Source organism: Amblyomma mixtum, chromosome 3 (assembly GCF_055824585.1).
Source record: "Amblyomma mixtum isolate Tamu chromosome 3, ASM5582458v1, whole genome shotgun sequence".
In the NCBI taxonomy this organism is placed as follows: domain Eukaryota; kingdom Metazoa; phylum Arthropoda; class Arachnida; order Ixodida; family Ixodidae; genus Amblyomma; species Amblyomma mixtum.
Window position 1 is genome coordinate 88,083,113 of NC_143014.1, and position 17,576 is coordinate 88,100,688.

General features: G+C 49.6%; 1 protein-coding gene across 1 annotated transcript in view; it reads left to right on the plus strand.

Moving 5' to 3' along the window:
• Psf3 (DNA replication complex GINS protein Psf3) overlaps nt 1-16,282 on the plus strand; it is a 49,170-nt gene extending 32,888 nt beyond the window's left edge. Inside the window, exon 3 of the mRNA XM_089580048.1 lies at nt 12,127-16,282. Coding sequence (XP_089436174.1) covers nt 12,127-12,363 — 237 coding nt within the window. The 3' untranslated portion in view covers nt 12,364-16,282. The remainder of the gene's footprint in view (nt 1-12,126) is intronic.
• The last annotated feature ends 1,294 nt before the right edge of the window (nt 16,283-17,576 follow it).

A 17,576-nucleotide genomic window follows, 5' to 3' on the forward strand; every position in this document is an offset into this window, starting at 1 on the left:
GGTGTAGTCGGCACAGCAGAAAAAAATGAAAGCGGTGAACAAGATTTTTTTCCTTACCTCGAACTTTCCAGAAAGGCGGTTATTAAATGGGCTCTGAAAGGTGCTCTAAGAACGTTGCGGTATGCCCGAGATGTTAAAGCACGCCGCTTCGCGAATATTGTCTAGCAAGGAATTTTCTAATGCGCTTTGAAGAAGCTGAGTTATCTGCAGTCAGAATTTGAAATTCAGCGTGTTCTCGCCTTTCTGTGGTCGGGGCTCCCACTTCAAGGGGCGGAGCTAGGCGACTGATTGGCCGCGGCCGTGGTAGCTGCCTGACGTCTGAAATAATCTAACCAATAGCCATGAGCGAAGGCGGAGGGCGCGAGCAGGAAAAAGTCCCCGGGGAGGGCTGGCAAAAAAAAAAAAAAAAGTCTGGCTTCTCTGTCACGAAATTCTCTGATTGGTCAAGAGAGAGATCGTGACCTTGTGATGTCATCACAACCTGCCCACCGTGACTCTGCGTATGAGCCTTACAGGAGCTCGGAACCGCTGCGCCACTGCGGCGGTAATGGTATAAGGACTCTCCGCTATCTATGAATCCGATTGAGATGGTCGTGACGCCATCAACACCCCGTAATCACCATCGAACCAACCATAGGGTACCGCCAAATTTGAAAATATGAGGACCCCCAAAATTTGGAAGTTGGCCCACCCACAAAAATGAATTAAGGTGGATTAGTGGGCGTTAGTTCGTCGAATTAGTATAATATCATATGATAATCCTAATGGAAGGTACTCGAACATTCTAGGAGATGACTGATTCATACCATGCAAGTGTAACGAATCGGTTCCAACTGGAGTTTTGGCGGGAAAATCGCCAGAGCGTTGACATTTATTGTAGACACCATAGCAGGCAACCTAAATGCTGTTGCATTTTGTTCTTTAAGAATCTGGTTTAGAAAGCCTCCAAGTTTTCAGGAGGCAAGAGTGTCCCTCTCACTGGCTGGCCGGTCTACCGTCGAAGGGGGTGTGGTCGGTGTGCTCGGGTTCGGGGTTGCGGGCCGCTAGTGTCTACACCACTACAGTCGGATACAACTCAAGAGTGATGCGGCTTTTCCCTTTCAGCCAATGGCATCGGCCGATTCTCATGCGCCTGCTAGTGTGACAGTGCAGGGAGTTGTAGATGCAAGGGGATATTCCCCTCCCTCCGTGGTCGGGGATAGTCCCTTCCCTGCACCGTCACGCTAGCAGGTCCTTGATAATTAGCCGACGCCATTGGCTATTTTCTCAGCGACGCAGCACCTTTCCGCAGTGTTCCCGACAAATAATCTATGCGTCTTGCTTAGTTTGATGTTTCCCTTTAGTGTCCCTAGGCCGCCGTGGTGGCTCAGTGGTTATGGTGCTCGGCTGCTGACCCGAAAGACGCGGGTTCGATCCCGGCCACGGCGGTCGAATTTCGATGGAGGCGAAATTCTAGAGGCCCGTGTGCTGTGCGATGTCAGTGCACGTTAAAGAACCCCAGGTGGTCGAAATTTCCGGAGCCCTTCTCTACGGCGTCCCTCATAGCCTGAGTCGCTTTGGGACGTTAAACCCCATAAAAACCAAAACCAAACCTTTAGTGTCCATTTTAACCAAGCTTAGCTTAGCCGGTCTTTTTTTTTTTTCTTTTCTCAATCCGCCATTTCTTGAGTGCAATGCTGCCCGTCAGAAAAAGAGGTTAAATGTCGCTGGAACCCCATTTGACATTCTAGCTTCCGAGTATCTCTCACTTCTCAGGATCGTATCGCACAAAGGAAACCAGGCTCAAGTTTGGAGGCGCGATCTCTGCCACTCTAGAGTGCCCTCGCGCAGAGTGACTGCAGCCTTCAGTTGTTAGGTGCGCCACCCGCGTGTGTCCATCTGTATATTTATATTTTCTTGGGGTGTCTGTCGACATCGTGGGCACGTATAAAACGTGAGGGCGACCAAGCCGGAAGCGCAGGTGCCGTCCACCTGGTGGGCGTGTCAAGGAAAAGGGCAAGTGTTTTTCGATCGCAACGAGTTGGCTAAGTTCATGATCCAGCCTGCAATCAGATTTCCGCGAGCACTTTACACGTACAGGGTCGTCCACTCTTAGTTAGAACCCGCTAGCGCATGGCCGCACTCTTCAGAGGGCCACCGCGTGCGACACAGTCGCTCATCGCAGCAAAGTGGCACAGGAGAAGGTGTACCTGGACGTGGTGCTTCGCGTCATCTGCCACTTCGCTTCGATGCGCAGCCGTTTCGGACGCAGTGAGCCTCCAAAGAGCACGGCCATGCGCTAGCGCATTCTAACTAAGAGTTTGGTTTGGTTTGGTTTATGGGGTTTAACGTCCCAAAGCGACTCAGGCTATGAGAGACGCCGTAGTGGAGGGCTCCGGAAATTTCGACCACCTGGGGTTCTTTAACGTGCACTGACATCGCACAGTACACGGGCCTCTAGAATTTCTCCTCCAAAGAAATTCCAGCCGCCGCGGCCGGGATCGAACCCGCGTCTTTCGGGTCAGCAGCCGAGCACCATAACCGCTGAGCCACCGCGGCGGCCTAACTAAGAGTGGACGACCCTGTACGTGGAGGGGGATGATATAATGGCTACCGCGAACGCGGTGTTTATCCATTAATTGTTTTTGTTTACATCTCGCGACCTGCTGCCGTTGGTCGTGCGGGAAAGGCTGTTTACCGCACCGAGTTGCCAATGGGCTGAACCTTGCATGTGACAGTGCAACCTCGGCCGCCGCTTCCGTGGCATTGAGAGCAGCCGGCAGCGAGAGGCCGGGGAGTTCGACCTTTGCAGCGCGTTTTGGTCGCCACGTGCCTGCAGTAACGAGGCACGGGCGAACGAGCGAAGGAAACAAAAAAAAAAATGAACGAGGCTTGTGCGTTGTCGTGCAGCGCGCCAGGGTGCACCTGATCGCTCCGGTGTTTCCGTTCGCGTTGGCATTTCCGTGACGTCAGCGGCTGCGACCGCCAAAGCCGGTGTCACCTTATAACGTTCGCGGTCACAAACCGCCGGCGCCTGCTTCAGCTTCGTGCAGTGCGCAGGTTGTGACGTCAGAACAGGCGTCTCCCCGTACATTTCCACTTCGCGCCGCTGGATTGAAATTATTCCTTCGCTTTATGATGGACCTTCTCCCGAGCGCGTGTGGGACGACTTCCTTTGGCAGTCGAAAAACATTGGTCCCCCGATTGCGGGTTCGCTTTTTCGTCAAGACGTAGCGTGCCTGGTGTGAACACTGCTGCATGTTGCAATACGCCTCGGTGAATCTCTCGAGCCGAGTCGGCGGTGCCTTTTGGTATAACGTGGAGGGAGCGTCTCCGTGTCGCACTACAGGAAAAAGCAGGAAGTGGAAGGGGGCATGGACGCTCCTCCCTTGTGTCTCGAGTCATTTCATGCACTTGCATGGTATCTGCGTCCGCGAGTTGGATCAAGGACTCGCAAGGTGCCAACTGCGCATGCAGCTGCTGACATCAGCAGCCGCTCTTGTCCAGACGTCCGCTTCCTGGGCTGGCTGTTTTTTCCGGCTTGCTTCAGGACGCAGTTCGCGTGCATGACGTCCTCGGTCGCTGTCTTCTGCAGGCTACATTAGCTCACGGGGGGGGGGGGGGGGGGGGGGGGATGAATTGCATTTTTCAAATAGGACCCCTTCCCCGAAACGCCCTCTCCACGAAGACCCCTGTGCGTTGGATGAAGTAAAGCGCTTAATGCACTAAAATGATCTTTTTAGGCATAATTTTCCTAGAATCCTGGCAGCCTATTCACGGAACTGGACAAAATCACACAGTGAACTCATATATAGTATACTGCGTGAGTTAGTCGAAGTTTACCGTGCTTGTTAAAGTGGAAAGACGGGCTAGTTCGTCTTGGTACGTAGAATGCATTTTTCCAGCGCAACAAACACAGGACGAAGGAGAACACGCAGGACAAACGCTGACTTCAACTGATGGTTTATTGGCACAAACAAACATATACACCACAACGTTCTGACACCCCAGCACACAAGCGCAGGCCCCGCACATTCGCATCCGCGTTTAACAAGTTTAACAACTCAGCAGTTTTTACCTAGGCACATGGTACATTCTAGTCTTTAGATATCGCAACTCCTTCGGCGATAACACAACGGATGCAGTACTAACGCATTTATCACCTTGATTGTGTATCTCAAAGGCTTACAGGGAAGTGCGGCGTCCCAGTCGCGTTCTCTGCTCCTGACAAGTTGTCGCGGCTATGCCCCAAGGTAAACGGGCGCAGCACTGGCACTGACGCATGCAAGAAGAGGCATGCGACTTGCTGCGTTCCCTGTAGAACGGGGGTTGTATATAGGATACATCTGTCATGTGGAAAGAGCTACATTGGACAGACGGGTAGGAGTCTAAACGACAGATTGCGAGAACACCGCAGAGCAGTCGATTCCCCTGTAAAGAGTAGCCACCTGGCTGAGCATAGCAGCCGGTGCCCTAGCAGACCATCGTGCACCCCGGCGTTGAGCAACACACGTGTGCTGCGTAGCTTCAAGCAGCAGACTTGCAGGGAAATTTTTAAGGCGGAAGCCTTTAATGTCTCATCGTTGTAAGCAGCAGTTGTCGACAGAAAATGTCACGCTTTTCAATTGGTGGAAACGGTCGTGACGTCACAGTGCGCGAATTTCAAACGGGGCCAATTGTACTTTGGCTAGTAACCATGCAACCAATTGAAGGGATCGTATAGTGATGCTCCAAGTAAGTGGGACTGAGCTTAGTTAATTGCTTAATTACACAATTAGCCTAATTAGCTTTACTAGTCAGGCCATATAAATAAATAAAACCGATTAAGAAATTGGTCGAGCACAGGAATCGAACCCCTGTCTTCGGCGTGAGAGACGAGCATGCTATCCACTCCGCCATGCCAGCTCGATGGTTTGGAATGAACAAAGGCGCGTCTAGTGAATACGGTGTCTTCACTCACTCTCATCCTCCTCCATTCCCTTCCGGCGAGGTTTAGGTGTCCACCGACAAATGAGAGACAGATACATTTCCTTTCCTCAAAAACCAATTTACCGACGAGCGAGGCGTAGAACCGAATGGGCGATGGCGTTCTATGGACTCCTTGGCAGCGTTGCAAGACGCTGTCGCGTTCCACTCTTAGGGGTGAAGCTTAACATCTTAACCACACATCAGTGACCACACTTTAGGTCAAAAAAGTGCCCCCCTGAATTTTGTGACACAGTTACTGCGTAATTTCCTTTCCTCAAATACAATTTTCATTTTCTTCATTACGGCTCCTGTTTATCTATCTTCTTTCACTCCCACTTCCTCCCTTCCTCTACGGTGCGGTTCAGGTGTCCACCGAGATGACAGAGCATTACTGCGCCATTTCCTTTCCTCAAAAAGCGTTGCGTTCAAAGGGCAAGGCATCGCGCCGAACGGGTGGTGGCGTTCCGTGGTCTCCCTGGCAGCGCTACAACGCGCTGTCGCGTTCCACTCCTAAAGGCGAAGCTTAAGCGTCATTAATTAGCAGTTAATTAGTATTCAGGCATTAATCAGTAATTAATCATTAATTAGTGATTTGTCATCACTTAGTAATTAGTACTCAATTACATGTGACGCCACCAGTGCCACAGAAACAGTGAAGGTGGTGCGGTAAACGCTTCCCCCTCTACCCACTTTAGACAGTCAAAGTGCCCCCTGAATTTTTGAAGCCTTTGAGATACGCAATCAAGGTGATAAATGCGTTAGTACTGCATCTGTTTTGTTATCGCCCAAGTAGTTGCGATATCTAAAGACTAGAATGACACGTGTGCCTAGGTTGAAACTGCTGAGTTGTTCAACTTGTTAAACGCGGATGCGAATGTGCGGGGCATGTGCACATTTTGTTTGTTCCAGTAAACCATCAGTTGAAGCCAGCGTTCGTCCTGCGTGCTCTCCTTCTTCGGTTTAGGTTTATGGGCTTTAACGTCCCAAAGCGACTAAGGCTATGAGAGACGCCGTAGTGGAGGGCTCCGGAAATTTCGACCTCCTGGGGTTCTTTAACGTGCACTGACATCGCACAGTACACGGGCCTCTAAATTTCTCCTGCAAAGAAATTCAACCGCCGCAACCGGGATCGAACCCGCGTCTTTTGGGTCAGCGGCCGAGCACCATAACGGCTGAGCCACCGCGGCGGCTCTCCTTCTTCGTCCTATGTTTGTTGCGCTGAAAAAAAAAAATGCATTCTAATTGATGAGTGAAGAAAATTGGGCGAGTTGGTACTTATCCATTATTCACAACAGCGCACGAAGCCTTCAGCGCTTGTGTTGTCGATTCTCCCCCTTTTGTCCGTGTTTCGTGCGCTGTTGTGAATAACGCATTCTAATTACCTTGCTTTTTTTTTTCGTTTCAGTACCGAATCTTAACCCTTAAGCGGAACCTACCTCTCAAATGGGAAGAAAATGCGGCAGACTCACGCTATAGATGGACTGTAAACCACTTTACACCCTTAAGAGTAGTTATTGAGGTCTATATACAACTCAAAGCATTACATCCTCAAAAAGAGAATTTATCGACAACAAAACACTCATACACTTGGGGATCTATACACAATTACACCCGTTCTTAAAAGGGGTGTTTGAACAGGTCAGCACTCTTAGGAAATGATGTACCAGTACATTGCACGAGTTTGACTGTGTGCTTGTTCTTCCCGTAAGTCATTTTGTTGCGGCGTTAGAATATATAGAGCAGCAGTTGCTCCACACTGCACGAAGCCCACTTCCACCAGCAACATTCAGCAGTATATGCTATATGAAACCGCAACAATGCACGCCATGCTGCGTAACTTCAGCACACAAGGGTTCTGGGGATATCAGAAGTGGAACAATGCGTGTCCACGATAGAGACAAATTTAGACCGACGCATGGCAGTGCATGAGCTGCTCCATAGCACCCGGACTCCCCGCATACTTTATGCTGTAAATCAACCCATATAACATCCTAAAGATAAAATTGGGTGCAGTATGGGTGTTACCCTGTTGACAACACCCTTTTCATTAAAATTACTATTTTTGTAAGGGCGGCGTAAATGGCAGTAGGCCCTTAAGAGTGTACATCCAATGCGGAGGTGCAGTGAGCTTTCGTCCAGGTGAGCTCAAAATTAGTGAGCACTTGTCTGCTGAGATTTCGCCCGGCGCCCGTCCCCATAACAGTCGGAAATCAACTGTTTCAAGGAAAGCCACAGTTTTGAAATACGACGCACACTTGACGTCAATGGGACGTAGTACATCTTAATTATTTCTTCGATCCGGTTCGTCTAGAATGCGTCGTGTCGGTCAACTCGGCGAATAGCAATTTCTCGTTTCACTTTTTTTTTTTTTGTCTGGTTTGTGCAAGCTTGCCGCGATTGTACTTCGGCGCACGTCGCGTGACGCGATTGGTAAAGCTCGCGTGGCCGCTTGCCTCTTAATGAAAGAGTGAAAAAAAAAATGCTCCGACGGCTGGCCATGCAAAGCAGCTGGGCTGATGGGCCGGTGGCATTGAAGATACGGAGCACATCCCGATACTTCGCCCGTCATTGTCGTTCATCCGCCGCAGCGATGCTCCGATAAGTTATCTGCACATCCGTTTCTTAGCCGCCAGCTTCTCAAGGTTATCTGCTGCGAGGCACCATAGGCAATTTACCTGCATTCAGACAGTTATTTGTTTTAAGTACTGCTATTGTTTTTTTGTACTAAACTAGCCGCGATGCAGTTGCTTCCTCTGTAGTTGGAGTTCTGGGGGTCCTTTTAGTGACCAGTCAGAAATGACCACCTTAGTGCCAATCAGAGGATTTTGTTTTGAAATGAAAAGACCGACGGCCCGTCGGCACGTCGATGCCCGTGAGGCTGTTTACTCGTGAGCACCGCGCATAAAGTTAATCAAACGGAGCGTGCTTGCTGACCGTGGCGAAGTGAACGGCCAGCGGCTGGACCGTTCACTTCGCCGCGGGCAGCGAGCACGCTCCGTTTGATCGAAACGCCGATGGGAGCGCTGCGATATGGTAGCGCACGAGCGCAGTCACGTGGGATTTTTTCATATTTCGCGGGCTTTCTTTACATGCCGGAAAAAAAGGACCCCGCAGGAGATATAAACTAGATCGGTTGTTTCTAAACCTGCTCTACAACCTAACGTAACGCTCTTGGCACTAAAATTAATATTTGAAAATTTGCATAATCCATCTTAGTTAATTAACTAGTCAAGCAGAATATAAAAAATATTCTGAGGAAGCGCCACATGATGGCAAACATGTTAGCGTTGGTTTCAGCGAGCTGCGGTTTACGCTTTTTTTTAAAAACCTTGGTTCAAGTTACGTGAAACACCCTGTATGCTCTTGCGTGGGAAAAGGCTTCGTGGAAACGAAGCGACTGGCAGCTGAGAAAGTGCGTAAACATGTACTACGAGCTTCAATACGTGTCGAATGTGAGCTGTAAGGGTTAGCGTTAAGCAAGTATACGTAGTTTCATTTAGTTGCCGTTTTTTTACGAGCTTAAGTGATGTTGTGTAAGTATACCGGCGACACTTAGCGAAACGGTGAGTGGCAAACAGTCGATTCCCTGTCGCCGCTGCTCGCCAGATAACAAAAAACAGTGAACCACGGCCTTCTATACTTGTTTTCTACAGGTCGCAATGTGCAGCTGCTGGTTGCTACAAATAAGACCACGTTATCCTAACAAAAAAAAAAACGAAAAGAAAATAATTCGTGGTTGAGAAGTACCAGGCGTATGGTATGCACGGTTCGGCACTTGTTTTTGGCCAAAAACACGATTTAGACCGCTGTGCGTATGCTTTAAGGCTTACCGCAGCTTGTTGCAAAAGCATATGACAGCAAAATAAGCATACTTTGTTCTAAACAGCAATGCGTTTGATAAAACTGCGAGCAGTGAACCCAAGCAGTTGCTTCGTATGCAGGGTGTTTCACCTAAGACTTTCCACAATTTTTAGAAATATGCTTTTTTCAGCTTGAAGAGCGCTTTTTCCGGCATAGCATTGTCAACAGTGTAGTGCATCATAATGCATATAAAACATGCTAACTAGCAGATTGATCAACTAACATTGAATAGTTACTTTTTAACTATTACTGTCAGACTCCTTAAATTATTGAGGCGTGTGGCCCACCGTAATTGTATCCATATCAGTTTTTAGAATTTCGAAAGCGCGGTTACCCTCGGCGCTGTAGCCGCCCAAATTTTGGCTACATCGCGCCAAAATACATGCCCTTTCGAGAAGCCAGCAGGAAAAGCAACCTCTCCAGTGCACGCAACTCGTCGAAATAGCAAAAATTTGTTGGGCCACAGCGTCGAGGGTAACCGCGCTTCCGAATTTCTAAATACTGTTATGGATATTACTTACGGTGGGCCACATCGCCTCTAAATAATTAAGGAGCCTAACGCTAATAGTTAAAAATTAACTATTTAATATTAGTTAACCAGCCTGCTAGTTAGCATGTCTTAGCTGTATTGTGATGTACTACACCGCTGACAATGCTATGCCGAAAAACGCGCCTCTAACTCAAAAAGATTGTTTTTAAAAATGGCTGAGTCTTAATTAGGTGAAACACCCTGTATAAGGCTTTTATTTCCTCCTCCGGACTGTCTGCTGTGGAGGCTTGGTCTTATCCCCGCTGGGTTACCATTCCAGAGGTTGGGAGTTCGAATCCTGGTATTTTTATGTGCGTTGATTTTTGTCTCCTTTGTTGCTATTATATATGATCAGTGCTGTCGGAAACTATCCCGCTCTAAATTAAGCTGGAAGTTGCGCTGCATTTGCATTTTGTCTTTAAACTGCTGCTCCCGGGGCTGTTTCCCCCCTTTCCTAGGGGACCAATAGTTAAACCCTTTGCAGTTAGTCCCGAAAGGGTCTAAACTCTCGCCCCATTTTAGTCCCTTTTTCCTTGCAGTGTAGGACGCATCCAGGGCTTCGCGCCCAGCTGTGCCGCTGTTTCCCTTTCATGTCCATCTCAGGGGCATCTGCCTTTCGTCGCGCCGTCGAACTGCCACAATTCACGCCCCTCTCCAGCCCAAAGAGTGTCCGCGTGTTGGTTTCGCACTTCGGCAGCAACGCGACCTTGCAAGGTCTTGGTGCCTTGCTGTCGGCCAACCGTTGTGCTTGCCGGGCAGCATTTGTAGTATCTGTTTTAGACCTGCCGGACGACCGGAGCCCGGTGGGAGCAACGTGGCAACCCCTTTCCAGAAGAACTAAACAAAAAAGCCAAGTCAGCGGCGTTTGGGTGTGAAATGCCGATGGCCCCCCTTGCTCCTGGTGATAACCCAGGTTTTGTCTCAACGCCTTCTTTTATTCGCTATGTTCGCCGATGGTTCGGTCAGATCTCCTCCTCACGCAACAGTGGCGCGTGCCAACCGACCCGACAGCTAGATACACTTGCCCGGGAAGCGATATAGAAGACAAGAAAAACAGAACTGCATCACAGCATCTTCTCCTTTGACTTCGGCTAACTGAAACAGAAGCATATAGAGAAAAATTGTTTAAACGCCGCCATTCGGCAGAAGAACGGCGCTGCGGTGTAGCATATCGCATGCCTACTTGAAGAAACTGTTATATATGACACCGATTCGACCGTAAGCGGCGAACGAAAAAAAAAAAGGGGGGGGGGGGGGGGGGGTGTACTGCGCGGTGCGTAACTGGAGTTCGTACTCTCGAATAATAAACAGAAACGTATACGCCGAAAGGAAGATGGAGTCACGAGGTATTTTCCGTCGCGTCTGTATTTATCCCAGTCACACGGACTCTCAACAGGACAGCGTGGGAGATGCTGTCGCGATATATTTGAAGTGCCGTTTGCGTTTAACCCAGCGGCATTGGCCCTCAACGCGGCTGCGTCGACACATGACTCGCGTGCCAGCGTGAACACATGTCTCGCGTGCTTTCGTGTATAGACCTTGGGCTCAGCGGCTCTAACTTTCTAACCCGCTCTGCCGCCTTTCTGTTTATCAACGTTACCCCCCATCATTTTCCGTTCCATAGTTCGACTTATTGTCCGTAGTTTAAACTGCTAAGATGACCCCTGGGTGAATAGATTTCGAGATATTGCCTTAGTGGACTGCGCCGTCGGCACCTCGTCCTGAGTAATTCTCCCCCCTCTCACGCTCGCTCTGCATCCTGTGCGCTTTCTGCTTAACGCCGGAATTTGTTTCTTTGTTTCTGCGCACGTTGTTTGTGTGCCGTTCGGTGCAGATGGCTTCTCACGTAAGCACGTTGCAGTATAGAATCCTGCGTCGTTCTCTGCGCGACCAAACCTAATCGATGCCGTCAATTGCGCGCGCATTCTATGCACGCGCCTGTGATATACGGACAGGGCGGCTGTACAACAGCTTTAGCCGGTATACGCGTCAAATCCGCCTACGGGGGCACAACAGATCTTTGGAATAGCCTCGCGCGAATCCTTGTGTACGATGCTTCCAAGGACGATTCGTCACGCTGCTCGAATCTTCACGAAGAGAGGCTTAAGTGCTGTGTGACGCAGAACGTCGAACGCTGGTCCCGCCATCTGGCGAGAAGACATGGCGTTACTTTGGGGCTGGAGCAAAAAGGTATTTATCAATACTGACGCGGTATTTCAAATTTTGTTGGCCGAAATCCTACCCCGCCGTTCGCATGGCGACAGGAGCTGCGTCATTTGCATGCCTGTTAGCGCCCAGAATCTGCTGCTCATTTCAAAGAGGGCGCCAAGTTGCCGCTCGTGGTCTGTGGCCGAAGCGAGGTGACGTAAAGGAGGAGTTAGTGCCGCAATTTATCGGGGATGAAAAAGCGGAGCAATGCAGGAATGACTTGCGTGCACCGGCGTCTTTCGGCTCGAATGGTGCCGCCACGTTTCCCGTCCGCGAGGGAAATGTTTCTCGTGCGCGTTCACGTCGCGGAACGGCAGCGCATGCGCTAACCCCTTGCGCCTGTTTGCAGTGCTGACACTCATTACAGAGGACGTCTCATCTCGAGCTGCTTGAGCACCGCCTGTTCGCTTTGTGATTTCATTTAGCGCGCGTGCAAGGCTGACTCCCCCCGCCCTTTTAGCGCACTTTCGCAGCAAACTGCTGTTCGAGGCATTTCATGTAAGAGTTGAGTGCCCGAGCTGAGGTGACCACGTGGCCGTGGAGGTGTAAGCTTTCAGGGTGCCCTCTCTTCCTTCGCGCAGGCGTTCAAGAATCGGTTCCGGCACATCATGGACTGCTCCCAGGGCAGCCTCAAGGAGGATTTACTGGACCTGACGGCACGGCTGGACATGTCCGAGCGCGCCCTCTTCGCGCTGGGCCGCGGGGCCCTGGAGGACTTCCAGCGCTGGCAGCGGCGCCAGTCTCACCGAATCGCCACGGCCTCCATGGTGGCCAACCACCGCAAGCGCAAGCGAGCCGCCCTGACTGACTCAGTCTGAGCGGACAGCCGTCGGCCCGACACCTGGCCACACGTCCGCAAACTAGACTAGACTGGGCGGTGCCTTTTTTTGTGTGTGCGGGCGTGTGTGTGTGTGTGTGTGCGTAGCTTCGCGAAAAGTGGTCCTAGTGCGGCGTATAAAAATGAGGATCGGAGATTTTTACTCTGCAGATGTCGTTGTTTTGTTTGCATTGAACTGGGTGTGCTTTTATAAAGCCGGTACGCTTACTATTGAATATCTTATCGCCTGTTTACTGCTGGTGTTCAACGTTCTTTTTATTGAGAGCAGTTATTCGTAGCTACGCTTTGTTTTCATGTTTTTCTTCTTTTTTTTTTCGGGAGCAGGTATTCGTAGCTGTAGCTTTATTTTCGTATTTTTATATTTGTCAACGGCATAGAAAAATCAGAATTCCCGTGTTCTTTATTAATATAGCGTCACCAAGATTTGTAACCATATAGCGTAGTGTAGAATGTATGAGCGGGTTCCTGATTTTCCTCCTTCAATATAAATCTTTTTCTTTAAGGTAGCAGCGGTTACGGTCGCAGCAAGGTCGACGCTTCACATGACGTCATTAGGCTGAGCAGCGTGTAGTCGCAGAAACGATGACGCCCGACTGCGAATTTCCGTTATCTCCAAGCCGCGGCGCGCCTTTTTGTTTGTTGCTGCGAGGAGGCGCTGCGCTTGTTCTTTACTAATTCTGTCGCGAAGCGGTCGAGTCGGAAAACCTTGAGGCTGCCGAAATTGCGGTCGCGGCAGACGGCGACTGCAGGGCGGCCTTCTGTGGGATTGTCGTGCGTCACAAAACGGAGCAAACATCATAAAGCTTGGCGCATGCTATTTGACGTCACGTTGCGGTCGATTGCAGAAGGTGCGAAAGTCCGAAAAACCGAAAACGCGTTGTGTGTGTCTGTGTGTGTGTGTGTGGGGGGGGGGGGGGGGTTCAAGGTTTTTCATCGGCAAGGCTGTCTTTTGTTTTTTATTCTTCTAAGTTGTCCCGCGATGTTTATTTCTGCTCGTTGTGCTGAATCCCGCGCTGGTATTCGTGATCAGGGATTGCGAACGCTTTTGTTATGAGGAAGGTAACCTCATCACACTTATGCTACAGTCTTGCCTCGTTAATATGGACGCTTTGGTCCCTGAGCAAAATTCTCCATAAAGCGAGTTGTCCGTTATAACGAATCTTGAAGGAAAAAGCACGACAAAAAAAAACGTTTTAAAAACTACTTTGCGATTAAGCTGTGCTAATGGGTATATTGGCTGACAGTAAACTGTAAATTAGTCAAATTCTTGGGAACTATAAGTGCATCCTGTAGTAGCCGTTATCTTAAAAATAATGTGGTGTAGTATGGAGCGCCTAGTGGTCCATGAAACGCGCGATGGCGCCTCATGTCGTGATGACGCATCTCCTACTACAATTTCCCACATTCCATGAACCACTAGTACAGATCGCTATAGTACACATCAGTAGTCAGTCGGCCTTCATACATGGGTCCAAATGGACTCTGCATTTTCACCGTGTCCGTTATCCGGGTAGCGAGTTTCCGTATTAACGAGGCGTAAATGCATTGATAAAGTTTGGCCGCCAGAAAAGTTGTCTATAATTCGAGTCGTTCACGCTAACGGGGGTCTCACTAACGGGGCGAGACTGTATACTTCTTTGGTGCGTAGGCTTCAAACATTGAGCAGCGGGGTCCATTGCTTTTTCAGCCGTTCTTAGCCGTTTGGTAGCTCCTTCCGACCCGTTGACTGGGATCCCCTTCATTCGTGTCCTGGATGCCTCTCCGGGACGCGCTGAATCGGTTGGTCCGCGCCATTCTGAAGGAAATTCGGTCTCGTTCCGCGGGTATTCTGCGGATGGTGATGTTACTACGTCTGGCTGTCCACGCTCAGAACACTTTTTCTCGCGCACGTGAAGTGCTGAATACCACCATGGCTGTATAAAACTCAGCGGTTCCCTGTAGGAGTCGTAAGCTCGAAGATGTGCATGGTAGCCGTTTTTGTTTCACGCGCTTATCGTGGCTTTGCGTGATGTTTCGGGTCGGAAATGCGAGACTCGTCACGATCGCGTGCGCACCGTCCCTTCAGCCGGTCGCGTTTATACCTTGGCCCCCAAGTCTCGTTCTTAATGCCGTCGCTTTTTCTGCAGCTTCGCGTTTCGCATCGTGTTGTCCAGTTCCAGTGCGCAACACGAATGCGAGGAATTTCCTTTTTCAGTGCGAAAGCGCTTCTAGCCGCACTCCCCGGTTTTCAGCAGTGTCTGTGTGAAGCCTGTGAGCAGCAAGTGTAACCGGTTCCCTGGGTCAGTGGACACCTCTATCGCTCTTTGAGGTACGTGGCATTGGTGTACACCTGCAAAAGAACAGTGCTTTTGCACAATATTTCTTGCTTAGCAATGCCACACTGCCACCCATTTTTTCTCTTTTCTCGATAAACTCCAATGTGTTTTTGTTTTCGCTCAGCGGCACTCTGCCCTGGTACCCTCCTGGGTAGCGCATGAAAGCCCACTTGGTGTGCCATATCCGGACAGTCACTTACTGGATTTGCTTTGTGAGCTGCCTATGCTGTGTTTGGCATTTCAGAACGTGTTGAAACTGCAAAAAGAATTGTCGTCTGAATGTGTCGCAGCTTTTGTTCACTCTTTATCGAGATCGGTGCCGAGTTACCCGCCGATAGAGCGACTTGTTAACAAGCAAAATGTGCATCAAAATAACTAACTGCCTTCGCGAGATTTCCAAGTGTCAACTGCTCTACATTTTAGCAACTATGTCTTGCTGCTTTATCTGTGCTTGTTTGTATTACCTTTAATGGCCATATAGCCGTCACTGATCGGCCCTAGGCCGGTGATTTATCATTCTTATCGTACCCGAGTAGCGTGGAAGTTTGTGAAACTATCTGCAACCAGCGACGTTATTGCATTTAGAGGCACAATCAAGCGGTGGACTTATCTTTTGGCTGTAAAGCCATCCACTCACTAACCTGTTATGGTTCCCGGTTATGGTTGACGAGTAACTTGTATGGGTGGTAAATTTCTGCTTTGCGGATTGTGTGTGGGCCCTTTATTGGAGTTTATGTGAAAGTGTAAGTTGTGCCTGGATGCCTGGAGTAAGAGAAGTAAGTTGCCGTGTTATTATTCAAAGCTGAAGCTGGTTTGCCAGGATACTATCCCTGCTGTAATGATACTTGTGTACTTGTTCCCACCAAGTCGCTCACCTTCTGTCTTGAAAAGGCTGACTCACTCTACAGAGAGCAAATGGTCTCGCATGTTGCAGTGAAGAGTTTCAAGCTTAGAGATTTGAGGAATCGTGGGATAATCGTGCTCATTAATGGGGCTGTAAGCCTTTATGTAAAGTAGTCCATATCAGTAGATTTTTTCCATCCTATGAAATGGCAACTGGCAGGCATGATAGAATGCCCCCCCCCCCCCCCCCCCATGTTCCTTTACAAGATCCCGACATTCCAGCCCAATAATGTGCGCTGGTAGTATCCCAACTCACTTGGAACCTTTTGTCAAGGAACTTTCCCTGGCCACATGGCTGGCTCAACTACTCTTTAACTGTACTATGTACACGCTCCCTAAACTGAACTCTAGCATCCATTGTTAATTGTGCAGGTTTTGCTGATGAATGCATTTACTGGCTGCCTCTTCTTATTTATAATCATGTCTGTTTTGTTTCAGTACAAGTATACACAGGGCATGCCTTTCCGAATTGGAAGTGCAACTTTAATTGTGTGCTTTTGAATGTGGTTAAACTGCGGCATGTATAGAGAAGTGTTGCAGGCCTCGACACTTCTGAAGTGCGAGTGCAGCTGTTGGCTGGTGTTTCTGCAGTGTGCATGCAGATGTTGCGTCAATAAGCGTCTGATATTTGTCTTTGTATTTGCTTATATATACGGAATAAAATTTCTTCGTTGTTTTGGAGCCTGCTTGCAGCAGTTATCTTCTGTGCACTGCAGCACTGTCAGCAGAGGCATAGATCACAAAACGTCGTGGTCGCAGTGTGAAATTCTGGTGTATGCACAAGCCTGATTCGGGTTAAGCTGTGTGTTTGCTGGCCATGGGAGAAGTGGAAAACAGAACATTCAAGTTCTGTGATTGGCAAAACTTTCAGGGCTTGTATCCTTCAGCAGCCCAAGGCACTACCGTAACAGATACCGCTAGAGACCGTGCAGATGATGGATGGCTGGCTCCTCAGATCTTTAAACTTTTGCTCGTCAAGGTGAAACTGTTCACGGTGCAAGTGAGACCAAACCTCTTTCCATACCCTCGCGAGTACTTCATGGAGGCCCGGCACCATACCACCATGTGCAGCGGCTCATCTTGCTGATCAAAATTGGTAAGAGCGCTCGATGAGGAGAAGAACGAAGTGCTTCACAGCATGGCCTAGCAACGTATGGAAGTAGGTAACAGTGTGATAACGTCTAAAGTCAGCCACATGACGGAGAAGGGCTTCTGGAATCAGACATTGAGAGAAGTGCACAATGTCCTCGAGACCACCACAAAACAGGCAAACTGGGTGTAGGCTAGCTCGTGTGAACGCCCTGCTGCGGATGGGAAGACAACCGCGTGCAAGGCGGTGACTCGGACCTGAAGCCTTGGTTCAGTGTGTGCGGACGCTACTGGGAGACGCAGACCTTGGCCACTTCGCAGGAAACTTGCGCGTTGTCTGCGGCGGTGGCGGACGGGAGCGAGGACGGCGAAAGCTACGCGTTACGCAACAGGTCCTTTCGGCGTCCTTGTGCTCGGCTTATCTCGTGGCGCCGGCTGGTTGTCGCCACTCTGTTGTTGTCCTTGTAGGATGCAGGACGACGATCCTTTGCCGAAAGCTGGAAAAAAGTTACCCTGAAACTTGCGGATGTCGTTAGTGGGAAAGTGTAACGCCAGAACGCCCCGTGTTTACGATAGCGACGGAAAGCGCTGAGCCGCCGGCTGACCCGGACAGAATACCACGCGCTGGTTTGCGTCAGCGAGCTGTACGCGGTCGCCCTCTGCTTAGGGACCCACCGCCGTTGTTTTCGGATAAATTGTTATGCAGGGCCGACGCTGATGAACTGGTTGGATGGGTGGAAGTTAGGAGCATCCGCTTTCAAACGGTATGGTGGCAGTTGCCACCATGCTGGGCTTTTTTTTTTCCGGTATTCCTTTAAGCAATCCGTGAAACTTAACGGTATTATTGATAAATTCGCTATTTCTGTCTAAATACAATTTTTAATCC